This window comes from Anolis carolinensis, chromosome 2 (genome assembly GCF_035594765.1).
Source record: "Anolis carolinensis isolate JA03-04 chromosome 2, rAnoCar3.1.pri, whole genome shotgun sequence".
NCBI classification, from domain to species: Eukaryota; Metazoa; Chordata; class Lepidosauria; order Squamata; family Dactyloidae; genus Anolis; species Anolis carolinensis.
Window position 1 is genome coordinate 284305515 of NC_085842.1, and position 22940 is coordinate 284328454.

A 22940-nucleotide genomic window follows, 5' to 3' on the forward strand; every position below is an offset into this window, starting at 1 on the left:
ATCTCTCTCATCTGTTAAGATTGTTTTGAATTCTGCTCCTGCCTTCAAAGCTAATATTGTTTTGAATGTTATCACCATCTAAGGTTGGATTAACTTTTACTAGTAATATTGATTAGCTTTAGAATTCCCTCTGTAGGAAAATTAACAAGGCCAGTTCCATCTGTGAAGATCTAGAAACACAGGAAGATGCCAAAAGTGAGCAAGGCTCTAAATGTTACTGGACACAAAGCTTCACAGGCCCTAAAAGTGGGGCCCATGGGTTGCATTCCTCTTTCCTTAGAATGTTACAATTTATCATGCTTGCCAGGACTAACAAGAGTTGCTGCTCATGTCTGATCTAACAACTCACTGAAAGTTTTTTCCAGTCATGTCTTGAAATAGCTCAGTCCTTGCACATGTGAAAGACGACCTCAATTGCAATGCAATGGAGTATTCCTCCGTTTAACTAAACTTTGTGAGTTTCCATCTATTTTATTATGAGACTGACTAAATGCAAATGTTTGCATATTGCGTATTTTGTTTTACATTGGTAGTTTTTGAATATTTTATTATGGGTTCCTTGAAACCACTTTCAGGGCTCTTGTGGCTGAAAACCACTCATTTTAAAACCCTATGTAATTTTAAAAAATGTATGAAAACCTCTTTAATTTTCTGTACTTTGGCCAAAGGTTACAAACACAGTGGGCAGATGACTACTGTTGACTTCATTGGGGTTACATCTCAAGAAAGAATGGGAAATGTTCCAAAATATTCCTATGTCTGCATATAAAACCATGACCCATTAGGAACAAATTGCTTTTGGCTAGAGTAATATTTTACTTCATTGCTGAGCTAAAAAGAATTAGGATTCACTAGACGTTTCTCTTTCATTTGTTTCTTTTCCTTTTGATACACAGACGTATAAAATATATGCAAAAATAAGTTTGTGCCTTTCTGAAATTTTTAATCATATGAATTTTAGTGATTAGAATGCAGGCATGAGTTTTTGAGAATGAGAAAAATCTGTTGGTATTATAAGCAAAGAACAAAAAGAAGCTGTAGAATCCAAGTCTAATGAAGTAGCTCCCATTATCTGAATTATACCAGGTGAATTATAAAATGTAAATGTATATAATTTAAATTTATCCGGGTTGCACTCCTGTTTCCCCAACTATATAACTATGTACAAGGAAAATCATTTGAACACGCTCCATGCTGGCCTTCAGGCAGTAAACAAAAACAGTAAACAAAGAGCTTTTACTCCATTTAGATTTTCAGTTAAAGTATTTTTCTTAACTGATTGTTTTCACTTTATATGTGGTATTTTGTGATGTTTTGGAATGTATTTCGTTTTATTGAAGGTATGGTATTTTATTGTCCTTTATTGAAAACTGTTCAGGAAGTCGTATAAATAGAGCAATATATAAATGTAATTATACGTGCATGCACATACACACAAAAGAGGCAGTGTAGTGGTTTGAGTGTTGACTTCAAGTGTCTAGATTTTGAATCCCCACTTGGTTGTGGAAACAGGCTGGATCTACACTGCCCTATATACCAGGATCTTATCCCTGGTTATCTGTTTATCTGAGATTATCTGGCAGTGTACACTCATATAATCTACTTCAAAGCAGATAATCTGGGATCAGATCCCGGGATATAGGGCAGTTTAAATCCAGCCTGGATTATCATTGAGAATTCACTACCTCATCCTCAAACTGAATCTACACTGCCCTATATCCCGGGATCTGATCTGAGATTCTTCTTATTCCAGATTATCTGGCAGTGTAGAATCATATAATCCAGTTCAAAGCAGATAATTTGAAATCAGATCCTAGGATAGAGGGCAGTGTAGATTCAGTCAGGCTCTACAGCCTTCCAAGTTTTCACACAGGATGCTTTCCTAACTGTACCTGAAGACACTGAATAATGAATCTGGCACTCCCTGGATGGATGCAAAACATGTGTTTCCTGTGTTACAATCCATGCCCTTTTGTTTTTTTGAGGAAGCATTAAAAATGCAGTTAAGTAACAGAATACAACCCCTGAGGAACAGGGAAAGGACTGCAATAAGAAATGGGCTTCTCTTGTCAGGTCTTTGTGAGATAGCTGTAACTTGGGAAATCATATTGAAATAAGTTAATAAGATTTTGATAATGCCAGAGTGATGGTGGTCAAGTATTTATTAGCCCATAGTCTACTGTGAACACAAAACAGATTGTTGGTATTTTAAACTCATATGGCTTCTGTAAAAACAATTCATAATCAACATAATTTTGGTTAATGCTTTGGGCATCAGTTTTAAGAACAAAATGTGTAAGGCACATCCTAGAACAAACAGCATGAACCTCTAATTCTTTTTAGTGGACTCACCTCAGGAACAAAAAAGCAAACTGGTGGTCCAAGAGGGAGAAAAACTAATACTCTGAAGCAAGGGAATAAAGAAAAATCTACATTCATGCACATCTGGTATATAGAACCATAGAATTGTAGAGTTGGAAGAGACCTCACGGGCCATCCAGTCCAACTCCTTGCAAGAAGCAGGAAAATCTCATTCAAAGCACCCCCAACAGATGGCCATCCAGCCTCTGCTTAAAAGCCTCCAAAGAAGGAGCCTCCACCACAGTCCGGGACAAGGAGACCAAAGTCTGAGATCTACTATTTCAAACAGGTTTATTTATTTGCCAAAACATATAGATTCTGGGCACTGAATGTGAAATCAAACTAAGAGAAAACTTAAATCTGACTCCACAATTGTTAAGTCATATCCTACATAATAATCAGAAACCTAATTCAGGAGTTAGGCATGCATGTGAAATTCTTGGAGTCAGCACACAGTCAAGCATACGATGCTACTATGATCCATGGGAGTTAAGACCATCCAAACTGGAGCAGTCAAGGTGTGGTCGTCAAGCTTGTTTTTTGGCCTTCCTCCCTAGATTCTCTTTTATTCTTACTTAAAAGGTTAATTGTCTGTCCTGAAACAAGAGTTGCTGAGTCTGTTTAGGACTATTTAAGAATGTTTGGAAGATTGTCTTCAGAAATTAAAAAAGCGAGTCATAAGGTTTTTATTTTCCTACATATATCAAGCCATAATAGATTCTAAACTTTTCATTTTCCTCCAAAGAAAGGTTTTAGTCAGAAGCAGCTTTAAGCACAGATGCAAGGAAAATGCTGTCTGATTTGATGACAACCATGTTTGTTTTTTATAATTATTAAGGCAGATGCCTTTTCTGGCAAACATCTGTTGCTTTGCTGGATGCGAGAACATGAGTGCCTACATAGCATCTAAGAGGCCTGATTCACTGTTCTGCTTCTCCTCCATCTACTACCAGTCCAGCACCGTGCCTTCTCAGTTCTTGGCTTTGTTGCTAGTGACACCAAAATGCAAATCTTTACATGAGTTGCTCTAGAACAGGACAACTCCCCGAGTAAAGGGATAAGACTTCAGCTCTCCAAATTAAAGTAAATATGTAACATGTGTCTTAGAAGTACAAAGGTTGAGTAAATGAGAACTTCCCCTGCTCCAAGGCGAAGGAGAGGCAAGGTGACACATTTAAGGGGTGACATCATTCCTTTTTACAGCATAAACATCTGTTCTACAGACTTCAGACATTGCTGCTATCTAAATATCTTAGCGGATTTTGCTGTTCTTGGAGTTATTTTCTGCCCCTTCCCCCATCCCCACAATTAACAGACTCTAACATGTTAGAAATGTTTGTAAGCATAAGCTTTAATTTCAAATGCGTTTTTCACAAGAATGATTAAGTACTGAGGTGGGAAGGAAGTGTAACCATTTAAGAACAGTATATTGGACAGTAACCAATAGGCATGAGCGATCAATGAAAAAAAATGGTTCTAAATTCGCTTCCAAAGTAGAGAGTGCCGGTGCTTCATTTTTGAAACTATTTCCAATTTCCCCCCCCCCCCAAAAAAAAATTTCTGATATTTCCAAAAATTTGTAATGCTCTAAATTGTTTCGTTAATAGCGCATGCGCAATCGCCAAAAAAGAGCGCCGGGGGGGGGGGTTACAGGGCTCTCCCACCCTCATTTTTTGAGCTATCCTGATCAAATTTGGTACAGTGGGAGAACACATTCAACCCTGACAGCTCACCAAATTGCAGAACGTTTCCTTTATCCTCTCATTTTTGGCAAATTTTCAAAGAAACCCTTTTGTTCCTGCATTGAAAGACTTATTTCCTTTTCTATTGGGGTTTCTTCAATGTGAAAGTTCTTCTTCTACTTAGTTAACTAACTATTAACTAAGTTTGCATCTTGGGAATAATAAAAACTGTTCAAAACATTCAGCTGAGCTTATGTCTTCAGAACTGGGGGTAACAAAAGAAAAGGCCAGTCTGTTACGGACAGAAACCAAGCCAGCAGCAACCCTACCACTATCATTATACCAAGCCAACCCTCTCCAAAACATGTTGGAGGAAAACTGGACAGACAGCCACTGTCATCCAAAAAGGCTCGGTCCCCCGCCGGACACAGTGGCCCAGCCCCCAACCCCCACCCCTTTCTAAAAAGCAGTGGGGCAGGGACTTTGTTGCTGCAAGAACCCTGGAAATCTCTAGTGGTTCTCGCAAAGTGCTCCCAGATTTGATAACCCAAATCCTTTGGCTTGGAAATGGTTCACTGTTTGAAGAAGGCCAAGCAATGTAACTTGGAAAACTAATATCCTTTTGGGATATTTTTGCAAAAAAACAAAAACAAAAACAAAAACAAAAAAAAAAGCCAGCAGCTCCACAGCGAGCTAGACCCTGGCACAGCCGAACTTGACAATAACCTCCCTCTCCCTTCTGCAGCAGTGAAGCACCCAAGACCGGGGTTTGGGCGTCTGCTCTCCCTTCTATTTGCTTGACTTGCCCAGAGCTTTCCCTTGTCCACTTCCCAGCCCAGAAGCCAGCCACCCTTCTCGCTCTGCTCTCTCCCTGAGTCCCTTCTATTAGGCTTGCTTGCAGCTTCGCTTCGCTTCTCCTTGCTCTCGCCTTTTGCAACTGACCGCCGCTTCCCTGCCCAAGAGCCACCCTTAGCCACCCTTCCCACATGCTCGACAACCCCCGAATGGCTCCAGCCTGCACCAACATGGGATTTTATAGAGGAGTGCTGCGTGGACATGCAGAGGACGTTTGCCTCCACCTTTGTGTCATATCACATTGCTTGATGCGCCGTGATACCACGTGTCGGATAGCAGATCAAAAAGCGAGAACAAAACGGGTTTAATCCTAATTAAGAGACAAATCGAGAATTTGCTCATACTTACTGAATTCAGCAGAAACCAATGTGAATAAAATATCTTATGAATTTTCCCTTTTTAGGTTGCTTTTTCACAAAACAAATGATTCTTATAGGCTTATACATTTATTTATATTTATGTCCCTGCAAAATGCAGCTCTTTGGACATTGTTGAACATGAGATTTCAGGAATGTTACTTATTCTTATTACAACTATCTCCCAGAATCTGGCAGTTGTAGTTCAAAAATATAATTTTCCCAGCTCATTTTATAAATTTACTTTTAAATCAAGGATGATTCTCACATAAATTCAAGTATATTTCTGTCCCAGGAACAAGAGGACAAAGGGTTTGAATACTGTGCACTTCAGACAGTAAGGGCAGAGATTACAGGGGTGTTTATAGGAATGCATGTTAACTGAAGAACAGTTTATCATGAAATAACAGATTGGCCTCATATGAAAATAATTTCTGTCTCTATGGAATCAAAGTAGACAAAAGTCATGTCTTTTTAATGAAATTTTTATAGCGAGGAATATAGCAGCTTACTTGGCCATTCTCTGAGGAAACACCCTGGAGGTTCACTGGAATGGTAGCTAGAATATTTCTTGACTGAAACAAATCAGATAGCTACAATACTGACAAAAATAAATAAATAAATTTCAGTGGTCACTAGATTCCTCTTCTTTGCTCAACCGTATGTTAAGAAGATTTTTTTATCTTAATCACAATTTGTATTTCATGTCTTTATCTTTTGTATCATGGTATATTTCTATATATGTTTTAATGGTCATGTTTCTGTTACTGCTTGTTTTGTTTAATGGGTCTTCAACTACATAATATAAATAAGCTGAAACAAATAGTAGACTGGATCACTGAGCAAACAGAATATTCTGCTCAAGATAATTATCATGCAAGCTATTCCTCTATGTTGTCTTCTTGCAAGGTTTCCAAACTGGTATATTGTGCTCTCACAGTAGTTTAGATTCCTCATTAGGCACCCAAACAGGTTATTTCCATTCATTGGGTGGCTAAGGAACAGATTCCAAGTGTCAACCCTTATGATTCTGGCTGGGAGAAGTGGGGGTGTTGGGGGTAAAAGATGGAGAAATGGAAATAAAAATCTTGTGTGGGTAAAAGGGAGAAGTTTCAATGTCTAGCTTCTAATTTAAGAAAACTAGGACTTAGACCTAGCCGTGTTTCTATCAAATATTTCAATGATGTGTATAGGTCTTCTAAACAGGGATGGGGAGATTTTACTCTCCAGATGTTTTGGACTATAATCCTGTAATTTTGCATTATCAGTCATGTAATCTGGAGCCCCTTCCACGCAGCTGAATAAAATCCCACATTTCTGCTTTGAACTGGACTCAGTGTCAACTCAGATAACTGTTCAAAGCAAATATTGTGGGATTTTCTGCCATGATATTTTGGGTTATATGGATGTGTGGAAGGTCCTTGAGTCTTCTGGGAGTTTAAGTACAAAACATATGGGAAATATCAAAGTTCTTAACTTCATTCTAAACAGTCTTCAGGAAAAGCTACTATAATTTTCCTGGGACACCAAATGAAGGAAAGGTTCATTCAAATTAATGTAATCTGCAATGTAATCAAGGGCCCATTATAACCCAGAGTATCAAGGCAGAAAAAACCACAATATCTGCTTTGAATTAGGTTATCTGAGGGCCCTTCCACACAGCCCTATATCCCAGAATATCAAGCCAGAAAATCCCACAATATCTGCTTTGAACTGGGTTATCTGAGTCCACACTCAGATAATGTGGGATTTTCTGCCTTGATATTCTAGGATATAGGACTGTGTGGAAGGGCCCTGAGTCTACATTGCCATATATCCAGGTTTATCCAGCTGTGTGGAAGGGGCCCAAGGGAAACTATAGGCAGCTCTTGGTCTGTTTAAAAAGAGGGTGTTCCTAGTGGCAAAACATCAGATACTAGAGAGAAAAGCATATATCTTTTCTCCAATGAAACATACCTGTGGAACATAATGTTGAGCCAAGTTGGTTGCCATGTTGGGATAAAAGGTGACTATTCTTTAAATAAGTAAATTAATTTTGGATGATCTCCATTGGTGATCAGTCATGAGCAATTATTATCACAAATGAAAAAACCAAAACTATATAGGCTTTTTAAAATAAAAAAGAGTGTGTTTAAAAACATTAATGTGCTTACGTTTAAAGCAGTAGGCATCAAATCTGCTGTCTGGTTCAGGAAATCCTGTTTGATTCTCAAAGCGATAAAGGGTTCGTACTCCAAGTAAACCTCCACCACATTGGATTCTTGCCACAGAAACAGGGTAACGCACACTGCCATCAGCCAGCCAGCCATAGTCACATTGGTCAAAGCCTTCCCTCCAGGCAGCATGCAGGTCACCAGCAGTAGCCAGAACTGTACCTCGTTCTTCACATCCTTGTACAGCTTCTTCAAATGTTAGCTTGTTGGGAGAAGTTATATGGAAGAGATCACCTATAAAGATGGAAAGAAATTGTACATTTGATATCACACATGTTATGGTGTCACTTTCTTAAAATTGCTCAAATGAAAAATTCAGCTTGCAGCATTATTACAATAAAACAATTTTGTTCATTTTTAATGAACGTTACAAATTTTCAATTTTGATGTAAACTGCCTTGAGCATTCTATGTAATAATTCTATGGGGTGCTGATGTTGACTTGGAAGCAGCAATTTTCTGAAATACTGACTTGCTCTTTGGATCTTTTTGGCCTAACCTAATAAATTCCCTTCCACTTCAAAGCATCCCTACCTCTTTAATTTCTTCATCTGTTCCATATGACTTTCCTTTATTACTAGTATGCTTTCCCAGACGTCTTCCCTTCCTCATCGTCAGAAGCACATCTCAGCTTCTCCTGAAAACATTTCCTGACTCCTTTAGGCTTAGTTGTTTTATCCACAGGCTAAATCAGACCTAATTTCTGATAACCTAAACTAATTACATGTCCTCCATCTATCTCTACATTATAATTTTGTGCTCACCCTCTTTCCATCATTTCCCATTCCTATACAGTACAACCCACAAATCCATGGGAAATACATTTTTAAATGGGAAACCACAGATAATAGTGATCCCTAATGAAACAAATGCCTTTTTCAAGAAGTTATCATACAGTTGCCCTGGGGGATCTATAAAATTCATAGAGATGCAACAATTTAATTGTTACAGTAAGAAAGGCAATGTGTGGAGCTCCATGATGATGTTGGACTACAACTTTCATTACACTTAGCCAGTGTGGTGAGGAATATAGGAAGTCCAATAACATTTGGAGGATCACTGTTGGAATAGACCACAAGAATCATCCAATCCACTGCCATGAAGGAATACCCAATTAAAATGCTTGTAATTCAAGTTCCAGCTTAAATCCTTCAAAGAAAGAAACTCTGAGGAAAAGTAAAGCCATTCACCTCTGAAATTGTTTTGCAGTTTTAATAAAAGCACAATTTAGTCTGCATCTCAGTCAGTGTCATTAGCAGGTATCTTCTTACAACAAATCATACCACTGGGGTACTTCCCATATACAAGCCCTCTCGTTACTTACTCTGTGCCCTGACTAGTCATTTGCTAATATACAGGAAAAGACAATTTCAACATGCAGTTGTTCCCATGGAATAAATTCCTTTACCAAATAACAATGTATACATTACCATATAGCTGTAATTCAATGAAAGATGTATTCAGGGTATTTGAAGGGTAGTTGTAATGATTTTAGTTACTTTCATAGGTATGTGAAATTTAGTTACTTTCATAGGTGTGAGAATTAGGAATATCACCTAATTCAAGGTCACACTGTGGCCTTGTGCTATATTCTATTATAGGTCTTAAGAAAAACACAAAGTGGGAACATATTTTGCACTACAAGGTTTGCAATGTTCTAATGCCATTTTAACTCACTTAAAAGCAACTATTCTATTTAATCATAAAAAGCAAAGTCAATATTACATTTGAAAAGTGTAATTATAACAGCAGCTGACTGTTGTGGCACATCTTGCAAAATTGAATATCCATATTAACAACATTTGAAATGCAACTTTCCAAGCTTTTCAAATGCCAAGATAGCCACACTTTGCTACAGCTGGGGATTTGCTTATCTTAAAGGACATTCTGGATAACAAGGAAAGGAACTGATGTATCTAATGCCAAAGATTCTGGGCTTCCCTGCCAGAGCACCTGACTGTGCAGTGCACATAATTTGCATCTCAAATAATAGCACATTATTAACTAATATGGAAAAAAACACAGTAGAACCTTCCAAAAAACCAATGAAATGGCCAAGAAAACGAAAATGATATTTACATTGCCATTTCACTGAGTATTTTGCAAAAATAAATCTTGCAAATACGAAGGTGTTTAATTATGTTAATGTGTCTAGTATTGACATTCAAGCCAAGCAATTACACAATATCGTGTTGAAATTCCTAATTTAAAAAACACCAGTGAGACCAATAGCACTGCAATGTAATATTAATTCTCAAAACAGGCAATATGTCTACAAATGTACCATCTACCTTGCAAGGAAACGACAAATGTATGTGTCACTACAACCCCATCTGCTCCTCAAGTTCTGCAATGGCCACTGAAACATGTTAAATAAACAGACAATCAGCAAGGATTGTTGGAGTATAAAATCATTCTCTTTAATTCTGCAGTTAATATAGAAGATGTTTTCACTATTACTTTAGGGAAAATGTATGAAAATGTTTTTCAAGCCACTTCTTTAGGTACTGTAATAAAAACCATTTGATCATCATTTTTAATGAGACTTGTGTCTCGTGAAATAATGTTTTTGCTATGGTACACGATACAGAAACAACAAAATATACTCAAGCCTTGATCCTGGAGATAATTATGTATGACAGAATCCTATTCACTCATAGGTAACGGTGCAGTAATAGCAAGGTGGAAAACATTGTGGGTGCAGTGGCAGCAACAAAAAAATGACAGCAGCGGAAACTGGGGGAGTGGGTGCTAGCTTTGAGCCTGATTTCCAGGTCATAGGATTCATGAAATTGAGACACTCCAAGAATTCAATGGAGGTTGCAGGGACAGAAAAGCAATCATCCAAGTTACCTCTCTAGAATGGCTTGGCTTTGAGCATACACTTCTTCATTAGCCAGGAATTGAGAAATAGTTGGATATAGCAGCCACCTCTTTCAGTGACCACTGAGGAGAAAGTGCAACCACCAGTGTAATATAAATATAAAGATAGTGTTCCAACAAGAGTTCAACCAGTCATGAGTTACAACCCAATGGGGATTTGGTGAATGGGATGGTGGAGGTAGATGGCCAGAGGAGTGTATTATGGTACTTCAAATCTTTCATCCATAGTAGGTGACATGGAATTAGGAAGAAGAGGAGTGTTACACTGCTCAGATGATATAAATACTAGCCATTGTATAAAACTTACATGAGTGCTGATTTACCAAGTTCCTATTGATTCAATGGATTTACTCTAACCAAATCTAGTAACAAAGACTGTAGAAGTTAATCTGATGAAAATCAATATAAATGTTTAAGTAAATATGGTTACTTAAATGGTTACTCTTGTCAATATTTCAGAGATACAAGTGTTTTAATCTGTACTTTTAAAGAAATTTTATATATATATATATATATATATATATATATATATATATATATTACAAGATAGTATAGGAAAGATATAGATTTCTAGAAAAAATATTCCTAGCAGGTAATACTGTGGGAAACAGTGCTTCAAACAAGTATTCTCTTTACTTCGCAGCCCATTATTATTAGAGCAATACGAAGGCTCACATAGTATAGAATTTCTTGCTTGCCTCCAACTATATTTCACACCCTCTCTCAAGTTTTCGCTTTTGCTCAAATAGAGCTTGTAAAACATGATAGGGATGAAAAGAATATCCATACATTTGAAGAAAAAACACAAGAAAGAAGATTTTTGAATATTTGACAACTCTAACAAGGAGAATCATTTTCAAGCTTTAGTCTTGGAAACCATGTTGAGAGCATCTGGATAAGAATTCAGGGAACAAGGACAGAAAAATATGTGGTTGTGGGGGTCTACTACAGACCTCCAAGCCAGACAGAAGAACTGGATGAAGTCTTCCTTGACCAGATAACCAAACATGCAGAAAGGAGAGATACAGTAGTAATGAGGGATTTCAACTACTCTGAAATTTGTTGAAAAACCAACTTTGCCAAAAGTGCAAAGTCCAACAAATTCCTCACTTGCCTTGCAGACAATTTTATTGTCCAGAAAGTAGAAGAGACAACAAGGAGATCAGCTATTCTGGATCTGATCCTAACCAACAGTGAGGATCTGGTCAATAGAGTGGGAGTGGCGGGATCCTTAGGTGATACCAGGGTGGGTTAAGGTTCCAACCCCCCCCCCCACACACACACACATACACACACACACACACACACACACACACACACACACACATCAAAATGTTTCAGGTTAAAAAAACTGGTTTACTCATGAATTGGTTAACTAGTTAAAATTCATGAGTAAAGCAGGATTTTTTAACCTGAAACATTTCAGGAGAGATTGAACCCTTAACACCCCCCCCCCCCACCCTGGCTACAGGCCTGGGTGGGAGTGACCATGTGCTCCTGGAGTTTGTGATACAAAGGAAGGGTGAGACTAAAAAGTCAAACATGCATTGTAGACTTTAGGAGAGCTGACGTCAGCAAATTTAAGGAAATACTGAGTGAGAGTCCATAGACAGGAATACTAAGAGAGAAGGGAGTTGATGGATGGACGTTTCTTAAAAGTAACATGCTGAGGGCACAATTGCTAACAGTGCCAGCCAGGAGAAAAAATAGGAAAAGTGTAAAACAACCAGAATGGATGTCCAGAAAACTTTTAACTGAGCTAACTGATTTAAAAGAGACATGCACAAGAAATGGAAAAGGGGGAAAATCACCAAAGAGGAATTCAAATAAATAACCAACATATGTAGGGAAAACTTTCATAAGGCTACGGTACAAAATGGGCTCAGGCTTGCCAGGGAGATTAAAACCAATAAAAAGGGGTTCTTTGGTTATGTCAGCAAAGAAGGAAGAAAAAGGAAATGGTAGGGGCTCTGCATGGAGAGGGTGGTGAAATGCTAACAGGGGATAGGGGAAAGGCAGAACTGCTCAACACCTTCTTTGCCTCAGTCTTCTCCCAAAAAAGAGATTGGTGTTCAACCTGACCAATATGAAGCTGAAGAGGGAATAGGGGAAATGCAACCAAAAATAGGTAAAGAAGTAGTCTAGGAATACCTGGCTACACTAAATGAATTCAAGCTTCCAAGGCCAGATGAACTACATCCAAGAGTATTGAAGGAACTAGCAGAAGTCATTTCAGAACCATTGGCAATAATCTTTGATAATTCTTGTAGAACAGGAGGAGGTAAAATGTTGTCTCTCTTCAAGAAGGGAAAAAAGAGGATGTAAACAATTACCATCCAGTCTGCCTGACATCAATACCAGGAAGGATTCTTGAGCAGATCATTAAGGAGGCAGTCTACAATCACTTAGAACATAATGCTGTGATTACTAAAAGTCAATATAGATTACTGGAAAACAAGTCATGCCAGACTAATCTTACCTCTTTTTCAATAGAGTTACAAGCTTGGTAGATGCAGAGAATGCTGTGCATATCTTGATTTCAGTAAGGCATTTGAAAAAGTTCCCCATGACCTTCTTGCAAGCAAACTAGTCAAATGTGGACTAGGCAATGCTACTATTAGGTAGATCTGTAATTGGTTAAAGGATGGAACCCAAAAGTTGTTCACCAATGGTTCCTTTTCATCTTGGAAAGAAGTGACTAGTGGAGTGCCACAGGGTTTGGTTCTGGGTCCACTACTGTTCAATATCTATCAATGACTTGGATGAAGGTTTAGAGGACATACTTACCAAGTTTGCAGATGACACAAAATTAGGAGGGATAGCTAAAACTCCAGAGGATAGGATCAGAATTCAAAATGACCTTAACAGATTAGAGAGCTGGGCAAAACTAACAAAATGAATTTCAACAAGGACAAATGTAAGATGCTATGCTTAGACAGAAAAAATGAAATGCAAAGATACAGGATGGGTGATGCCTGGCTTGGAGATCTTGGAGTCTTCATGGACAACAAGTTGAACATGAGCCAACAATATGATGCTGCAGTTTAAAAAGCTAATGGGATTTTGGGCTGCGTCAAAAGAAGTATAGTGTCTAGATTGAGGGAAGTCATGTTGTCTTTGTATTCTGCTTTGATTAGACCTCACCTGGAATACTGTATCCATTTCTGGGCACCACAGTTCAAAAGAGATATTGACAAGCTGGAAAGTGTCCAAATGAGGGCAACTAAAATGAGACCATGCGACTAAATGAGATTAGAATCGTCTTAAACAACTTGTCATGTTTAGCCTGCAAAAAAGAAGGTTGGAAGGAGATATGATAGCCATGCATAAATATGTGAATGGATGCCATAAGGAAGAGGGAGCAGGCTTGTTTTCTACTGCCCTAGGACTTGGAGCAATGAGTTTGAATGACAGAAAATGAGATTCCACCTGATTATTTGGAAGAACTTCCTGATTGTAAGAGCTATTCAGCAGTGGAATTCACCTCTGAATGTGGTGGAAGCTCCTTCCTTGGAAGCTTTTAAACAGAGGCTGGATGACTATCTATCAGGTATACTTTGATTGTGCTTTTCATGCATGGCAGAAGGTTGGACTTAGATGGCCCACATTATCCCTTCTAACTCTATTGTTCTATGACTCTATGATTCTAAGTTACTTTTCATATTTATCTTCTGCCCACAAACAGACTCGAAGAATTTCAGTTCATCCATCCCCAAAACATGCATTGTATGTCCTGCAGAAGGGTAGGATGCTTGTTGCTGCCTATACAAGATGCAATTTCTGAAATCCTCATGAATTAGCTAATTACCACTCCTTGCAAGATTTACAGCCACTAATCCAGTGTCATGCAAGGAGTGGACAAGGAAAATCTTGGGAAGATTCAGCATTCATTTTTCCCTATCATGCTCTGGGAACCTATTCTGCACAAATCAGCAAATATTTGCATGGAAAACTGCATTTTTGCACAGAGTAAAAATTACAATCAAAATGAAAAAATAAATTTTTGAACTGCACGACTTCCATACACACATGAGGACTACAAGACTTACTATTTGTTTGGGTCAAAGAGGGAGGAGAATCACTGAATAAAGGCACTGTGCCCTGGTATCCTAGACCCCATCTACACTGCCATATGAAATCCAGATTATCTGCTTTGAACTGGATTGCATGGCAGTGTAGACTCATATAATCCAGTTCAAGGCAGATAACATAGATTATCTGCTTTGATAACCTGAATTATATAGCAGTTTAGATCCAGCCTTATACTCCAAAGGCTTAAACCCACTATAACTTTAATTCTGACATCCTAATATGGAGTCAGATTAGGGTAGTGTTTATATCACTTCTATCCATTCTGTAACAGAGAAATACTATTTGGAACTTCAAAACAACTTCCCCAAGGATTATAATAACTGTTAGCAAATTCAATAAAAAGTGTTAAAAGTGCTGTTTCCAAGACCAGCTCTTATTCTGCTCATGGTAATGTTACAGCCCTCATTTAAGTGGCAGATTAGTCCCATCACATGGTCTGTAGTTCTAAATGATGTATCTGCATGAGCCAACGTTTCACAACAAAAGCAGCTTTAATGTATTTTTTCCACATGTTCCAGAAAGACACAGAGAAAATCCATCTGGCAAGCTTGTGAGTTACGTAGCCTTGGCCATTACAGCAATGAAGAAATATTTAGAAAGAAGAGGGGGATGGGAACCTGAGTTAAAAGTGATCTGCAGTGTTTTGATAGCTGGAATCCACACTGAGAGTAACTCAGCAAAACGATCAAGACAAACACCCAGGCCAAGAGCAAGAGAGGAAAGGAGCTTAGTCTGGCTGTGCCCTGCAATAAATAAAAGGGGCGACATGGAAACCATGACAATCTTTGGATTACAGACAGCAATGTGATTTCTGTTGGTTTTGGCCCCAGGTTTGGGTTGATTGCCTCAGCCCCAAAGTCAAAGCACTCTAAGAATCTCCAGATTGTCCTTTTCTGTGTATTTGCACTGCTCAGTTTAAAAAGCACCTAACTAAGCTTCTTTTTATTGCTGTTAAGTACAGTAAAATAGAGTTGGCAGCCAAACCTTCTAGTTTTAAAGGAGGGTCGGAGGGAGGAATCTCTCCTGTCTCTATGCCCAAAAGTTTGCACTCAAGGGACATTATCAGTGAATATTGTTTTCTCTCAAGTTTAGGTCACATATTTTGTTCCAAGTGAAAGAAGGGAAAGAATAGTTCATCTTTCATCCTTACAACAGGGAATCAGATTGCAAAATTAGGCAGTGGTTCCCAACCTTTGGGCCTCCAGGTGTTTTGGACTTCAGCTTCCACAGTTCCTAACAGCTAGTAAGCTGGCTGGGATTTCTGGGAGTTGAAGTCCAAAACACCTGCAGGCCCAAAGGTTGGGAACCACTGAACTAGAAGAAATAACTAGCATGAAGAGTCCTAGTGTTTCCATCTATTTTTTGCAGCAAATCTAAAGGTGCAAGGTAAATCACTGGATTGCAGAACTCAACAACAAAACAGCCTTTATTGGCATAAACTAACAAAATCACAACACGAGCATATATAACAAGACAAAGTTACTGATAAACTGTGAAAAATTGAATTTTTGTTCTTGTGGCTTGATTTTTTAAAACACTTGGCCATTTTTGTTTGTATGTCCTAAATATGATAATATATGTATGAAATACAGAATTGCAAACTCACAACCTGACATCATGTACAAATCAAGAATTATGTTCATTCTGTGAGAAATCCATGGGATAGGAAGAATTTGAAGGGGGTGGTGGATTTTTTTGCACTTTGTTTATGGACTTCTACAAACACAGCTATAGATCCCAAGTTAAGAGTCTCTGAGATTATAGGCAGGTTGGAGTTGGTTTAGAAAAGGTACAACAAGGATAATAAGAGATGTGGAGAATAAAACATATGAAGAAAGGTTGAATTAGCTGATGAACTTGATGGAGAGTAGACTGAGAGGTGACATAAGTACACACTTTAAATACTTCAAGGGCTCACACACAGAGGACAGTACAAGCCTGAACTCTGTTGCCCAAGAGGATAGGAGCTGTTCTAATGGTTTAAAGTTACAGAGAGCAGATTTTGATTGAACATTAGAAGGAACTTCTTGAAAGTAGAAGCAGTTCAGCAATTGAACCAACTGCCCATTGAAACGGTGGGGTTCCCTTCTCCAGACATCTTCAATAAGAGGCTGGGTAGCTACCTGCCAGAGATGTTTTAACTGGAGAACCTGCACTGAGCAAGGGATTGGACTCAGTGGTCCATGAGGCTCCTTCCATAATTAACAGCTGACCTAATTAATAGAATTAAAACCCAAACCTCCCACATTTTTAAGAACAGAGAGCAGAATTCGCAATCAGTACAGCCATCCTCTAGTGGCTTACCATTCAGAGCTTTAAAGTAAAGTGTTGCAAATAATTCTACTCTTTACAATGATAAATTAAATGTTCCTTCCATTTTTCCTCAGTTATTCAGTTACTTCAAACTCATTTCAAAGTGCAAACGTATCCAGTACTCAATCAACTCAGGAAGGGAGGGAGGGAGAAGAAAATAAGGCAGATGGTTGCCCTTCCCAGTAGGCTCAGACAAAGGCGAACTGATGCAGCTTCTCCTAGCTTGTGCATTGCTTGAATCATAGAATCATAGAGTTGGACGAGACCTCATGGGCCATCTAGTCCAAGAAGCAGGAAAACTACATTCAAAGCACCCCTGACAAATGGCCATGCAGCCTCTGCTTAGAAGCCTCCAAAGAAGGAGCCTCCACCACAATCTGGGGAAGAGAGTTCCACTACCGGAAAGCTCTCACAGTTAGGAAGTTCTTCCTAATGTTCAGGTGGAATCTCCTTTCCTGTAGTTTGAAGCTGTTGTTTCTGTCCTAGTCTCCAGGGCAGCAGAAAACAAGCTTACTCCCCCCCTTCCTGTGACTTCCCCTCACATATTGAAATATATCATTAAATATTTTTGGCATCTTGAACACACAATGGGTTTGCTTGTCCATAAGTGTCCCATTGGATATGAGACATTTTAGTATCCCAGTGGATATAAAACATTTTAAGTAAATGGAGAGCACCAAAGCAAGTAACTTAAAAAGTTCACCACCTAAGAATAATACCCTATGCTAAGAAGTAATATCCCTAGCAAAGAATAAGAATTCTTTGCTAGGTAAGTCTGCTAAACATTACTGGCAGATTTGACAGCCCATAGCTATAGTCGCTTCAGAACTGAGTTCTGATATTATTGTTATTACAAATTTATCAATGGGCTATTCTGTAATTGTAGATCAATGTAAATAAATTGCTCCCTGGTGGCTAATAGATTATGAATGCTCATGTACCAGTATTTTTAAAATACTGAAAATATACCAAAAATATCTGGATTGATATTGCTTTTCTTGACTAAAAAGCATAAAGGTACAACCTGGGAAATTTCATGTTAGAATTTCCCATTACACACCCATAAAAGAAGTTTCCTACCACTCCTCTGATTGCATATGATGTGGGCATGGCTTAATATCTGCACCATCAATGAAACATGGAAAGCAGGCTTCCTTTCAGAATCAAATTTCCACTTTCCACTCATGCCCACCTAATATCAAAACCATGTTTACAGATTCCATAGATTCTAACGGTAATGAGTAAAGCCAAACGTCTTTAAGAATAATGTTGTGGTTTATCAATCTGATTATGGTCTTTAAACCAACATATTACCAACACTTCTTATTGTCCTTTTATATGCTTTTGAAGAAACAATATTTGTGGGAGTAATTCAACTGGAATCACAAAACATGGTTGTTGCAAAGCTTTCATAAAAGTTCCTTAAATTGTAAAAAAAAATCCCAGTGGTTGACTTTTTTCCTCAATGATATTTCTTACTGAGGTATCTTATCATATTTGTGAATATTCTTTAGGTGCCTATATTGAAGGATTTCCCAGTAGCACTTCCCACGGAGGCTGCAATGGGAAGGTGGAATTGTCTTTGACTAGAATGACAGCATTGGTCACAGGCTACTATGCCCTAAACCAGGCCTGGACAACCTGTGGCCCTCCAGGAGTTTGGGACTCCAACTCCCAGAAGCCCTAGCCAGCTGGTTAGGAATTCTGGGAGCTAAAGTCCTAAACACCTGGAGGGCCACAGGTTGTGAGGCCTAAAATGTCTATTATATTGAATGCTACATTATATTGCATTGTATACTGTGTATTGTAAATAGGGTTGCCAGATCATGAATATCCCAGGCCTTGAGATTTCAAAAACAACTTGAAACCTAGGGATGGCCCCCGTCCTTGTGATGTTATAGGGATGGCTCTTTGTACAAGGGTCATGTACAAAGGGTAACAACCGCGGATGTCGTTAACCCATGCTACGTGAAGCATCAGTCACAGTTGCACAAAGTATCAATTCTAGCAAAAGAGGAAAATATGTAGACACAAACTTCACAAGGCAGTGCTCTCATCCTGAAATTCCTCCCCTGAACATATAGGATCAGAGAAGATGGTCTAGGTCATGAGATGTGGGGACTCAAGTTTTAGATATAACTTTAAAGGATAGGCAACCTCTAATGTTTGTTTATTTTAATGTTTTGGGCCATCTCTTCAACTACTACAGAATTTACAAAAGACCAGACCAAATATATAATCACTTACAAGCAAACCACATGAAAATTTCAGCATAAAACCTTAGCAAGACATAGTTCTGGAACAAGAAATATTATTTATGGTGAGGATGGGGGGCGTTCCTATCTTTGAAAATCTCCAGCGTATCTGTGAAAATATGCCAATTTCAGTTTAAAGTGCTGAAATCACACCACTACAACTATGTATTTGTGGGTAGGACCCAACAAACTCATACAAAGACTTAATTTCAAGTAAATGCAGGCCGAAATTAACTATAAAAGGAGATGGAAGAAGCTAAAAATCATGACTGATTTTCATATGCCTCACTATGATGCATCTAATTAGTACAGTAAATTCAAAACATATTTCAATAAAACTCTTTTCCAAATACTCTCCACCCTCTTAATAATGCCATCTGGTATAATGCTGTCCAATGCAACATTTTACTCTACTTTAGCTCCGGGTGCATTATTGTACAATCATATATACACTTTATTAGGGGTCAAATAGTCATAAGTCACGTCAACCAAGATACCACATGGTGACTAGATCCTCACTGCAATCAATCATGGAACATGCTCTGAAAGTATGGTTCACACACATCATTTTACGAACCTGGCAGCATATTGATGGCAGCTAATTATTTTCAGTGATGTCTGATGTTTCCATTTCTTATAAGAAAAGGTCAACACTCTCAGAAATGACCTCTAAATTATAATGCATCATATTCTATGAAAAATTGATCTACTTCAGTGCTATGGTTGGCAACATACAAATCTCTTTTCCAACAAGCCAAATATACTTCACAGGCAAAAAAAAAAAAAAAAGAATGGTCCCATGCAAGCACGATTTGTCCATGACGATATAACAGTGCTAGGATTTTTTATTACTTCTTTCTTTCTTCTAAAACCATAGTAGACTATCTCTTCTGGCTTTCCCTTCTTGCAAAAAATGTGGCATTAAGATTGGTAAATGAAGTAAAATGGGAATTTTTCTTGCAAAAATGTGGCATAAGGAAATGGCAATGCCAAAATCATTACTTTTTCTTATCAATTCCATTGTCTACAGATAAGAGTGTTTTTGAACATCTCTGTGTTCAGTTAAGCTTATTCACTAGCAGTTAGTGAGATTCATGCCTAAAAGTTTGAGTGCTGAACTATGACTATGGAGACCAGGGTTCAAATCCCCATTTGATCATGGAAACCCACTGCATGGGTTTGGGCAAGTTACACTCTCCCAGAAGAAGGCAATGTTAAGTTTGAGAGTCATCGTAAGTCAGAAACAACCTGAAGGCACACAGTAACAACAACATCAACAACAATGTGTTTTAACTATAGCACAGTGAGTGCTATTTCAACCATCATAGACAAAGCTTTAAAATAAGGATATTACTTACCATTTAAGCTCCCCACATAGCAATAGACATCATAGGTTTCATTGGCAAGACGATATCCATAGGACCTGACTCCCTCCTTTCCCATCATATCCCCATAGCAGCCAGGTCTTGGATATATGATGGGGTATCTGTAATTCAGTAAGTGAAGGGTAATTAGTGTAAGGTGAGTACAGGAAATATAGAGAAAGCTATTTAATTAGGATACATAGTTTTAAAAAACTCATTGATCATCTCACCTAACACTTTGGTCAGACAACCAACCAGCATCACACTGCTCAAATCCATCTTCATATGCAGCTGTCAGCTGTTCAGGACTTGCTATAACGGCACCATTTTCCAAACATGCCTCTTCTGCCTGCTGGAAATTCAGGGTGTACCTACTAGTTGAAGCACGATAGTGAAACACTACACCTGCAAAGACAAAAAAACCCATCATGTTGGTCACTTACGTTACATCAAGATATATTTAAAACAAAAACATACAAACAATGGTATAAATAACTACATTGTGATATAAAACATTGGGGTAGGGAAAATGTAAAGGTGCTTTTTTGTACAAAATAACAAAATGACATAGCAACTACTATAATGTCATTACCCTTTTCATGTAATAAGTAATATTTGTTTATTTGTTGTTGGGTGCTTTTTAGGGATAAACCTATTATGGGACAGTTTTGAGGATAATTAAAAGTGTGGGCTATTTTCTCTTTTCTTTCTTTCCCCAAATGGAAACTACTAATTCAAATTTATTATAGCCCACACATCAAGATTAAGTATTAAACAATATAAAAATAATGTAATAAATAATTATGGACCCAAAATGCAGTAGTAAGAGCAATGAGCAAGGGAGACTTCCTTTTCCTAAATCCTACTAGATACATCTAATCAATTGGCTTTACCTAAATGTTGTCTCATCATTCAACAGTTGATTGAATGGATCTACTCCAGTTGAATCTAACCAACTAGATTCTAGTCATTATGAGAGTTTTCTAAACTCTCAACCTCAGCTTGAAGTTGAGGAGGGAGGGAACAGATAGAACAGCTAGACCTATCGGATAAGTAATATGCAGTTTTGGACCTATGTGATGCTTTCTAAAAGGAGAACGTATAAAGTACACCCTCACAGAATTGCTGCATTAAAATAACAGTAGTAACAAATGATAATTTTTTTGCAGAATCTCCAATTCAGGACAGATGTGTTTCTTCATCATCATAACGTGCATGCCTTTTAAATAACTTTGTGGCACACATTAAATGTGTCACCTGAAATACTCAAGTTCAAACATTTTGATATGATTCAAGACTGCTGCCAAACTATTGAAAGCAATGGGACTTTAGCTTGCTGTACAGGGATATGGGTTTGTAGCAATTATCTGGAAAAGGTAAGCCTGTTCAAAATGCAGAATTCATCAACACTCACAATGAGTTTGCAAACAATTGGCCAAACCATGTTTGGAGGAAGCCTAAGCCTTGGCACAGATTTAATGTTATGAAAGCCACCTGTGCTAGATGTATACCACCCAGGAATTTCCAACACATGATTATTCCATTCTCAAAAATGAAAGAATGGGAAAATGGGGGGGGGGGGGGGGAGAGAGAAACATATAGAACATATATGGCTGGAAAATGCATCCATTTTAAAAGGTAAAGGTTTCCCCTGACATTAAGTCCAGTTGTGACCGACTCTGGGGTTGGTGCTCATCTCCATTTCTAAGCCGTAGCGCCGGCGTTGTCCATAGACATCTCCAGGTCATGTGGCCGGTATGACTGCATGGAGCCCCGTTACCTTCCCACCGGAGCAGTACCTATTGATCTACTCACATTTGCATGTTAAAAACATTGATAGTAATTGCTATTATTTTATATTGAAATATGTGCACCCAATACTATGTTAAGTGACCAAATCACTAGACAGTGAAACTCTATGAATATTTTCCTGAAGGTAGACTAAAGATCCAACAGTTTCCATCTCAAAAGACTACCATCAGTCTATCTAGCTGTAAAGGGGGAACATAATCAATTGCAACAAGAACAAAAAAATACAATAATAGACAAATATATTATTAGCCATTTAGATCATTGCAACTGATGCCCAAGTTAATGATCTAGGAAATTACTTCAGTTGAACTTTGACCACAAAAGAATGACGCTATTGATCTGATCAGGTTATATTTTGATTTTTTTTTTAAAAAATCCAATGGAAAGTTAAATCAGATTTGTGACCTGTAAGAATATGTACTTCTCAAAAATTCCAAATGTAATGCACACCTATTTCAGCTTTTCTTGTGCATTCCATTGTTGCATTGAAACCTCCTCCTTCCCAGTTGTCATTACACAGGGACATCTTCAAGGACTAAGCTAGTGCTCGTAATATGTTGCCGATTGTGCAAAAAAGCAAGATGGCATTAGAAGTCAGAACTGATAGCCCTGCAATGACAACTATGCACATTTTCTCAGAAATGAATTTCTCAGGTTATTAGGTCTTTCTTCCGGATATAGGCAAATCTAAATGAAAGGTTGAATATCAATAATTGGTATTCTGTGATTAGTGCAATTAGTAGACTCTAGGATTG

General features: G+C 38.1%; 1 protein-coding gene across 2 annotated transcripts in view; it reads right to left on the minus strand.

Moving 5' to 3' along the window:
- Positions 1-22940, minus strand: part of vcan (versican) — a 169070-nt gene that overhangs the window by 106425 nt on the left and 39705 nt on the right. For both annotated transcript variants that reach the window (XM_008103007.3, XM_062972276.1), the window contains exons 4-6: positions 20604-20778; positions 20368-20495; positions 7408-7701 (exon numbers count right to left, since the gene is read on the minus strand). In XM_008103007.3, coding sequence (XP_008101214.2) covers positions 7408-7701; positions 20368-20495; positions 20604-20778 — 597 coding nt within the window. The remainder of the gene's footprint in view (positions 1-7407; positions 7702-20367; positions 20496-20603; positions 20779-22940) is intronic.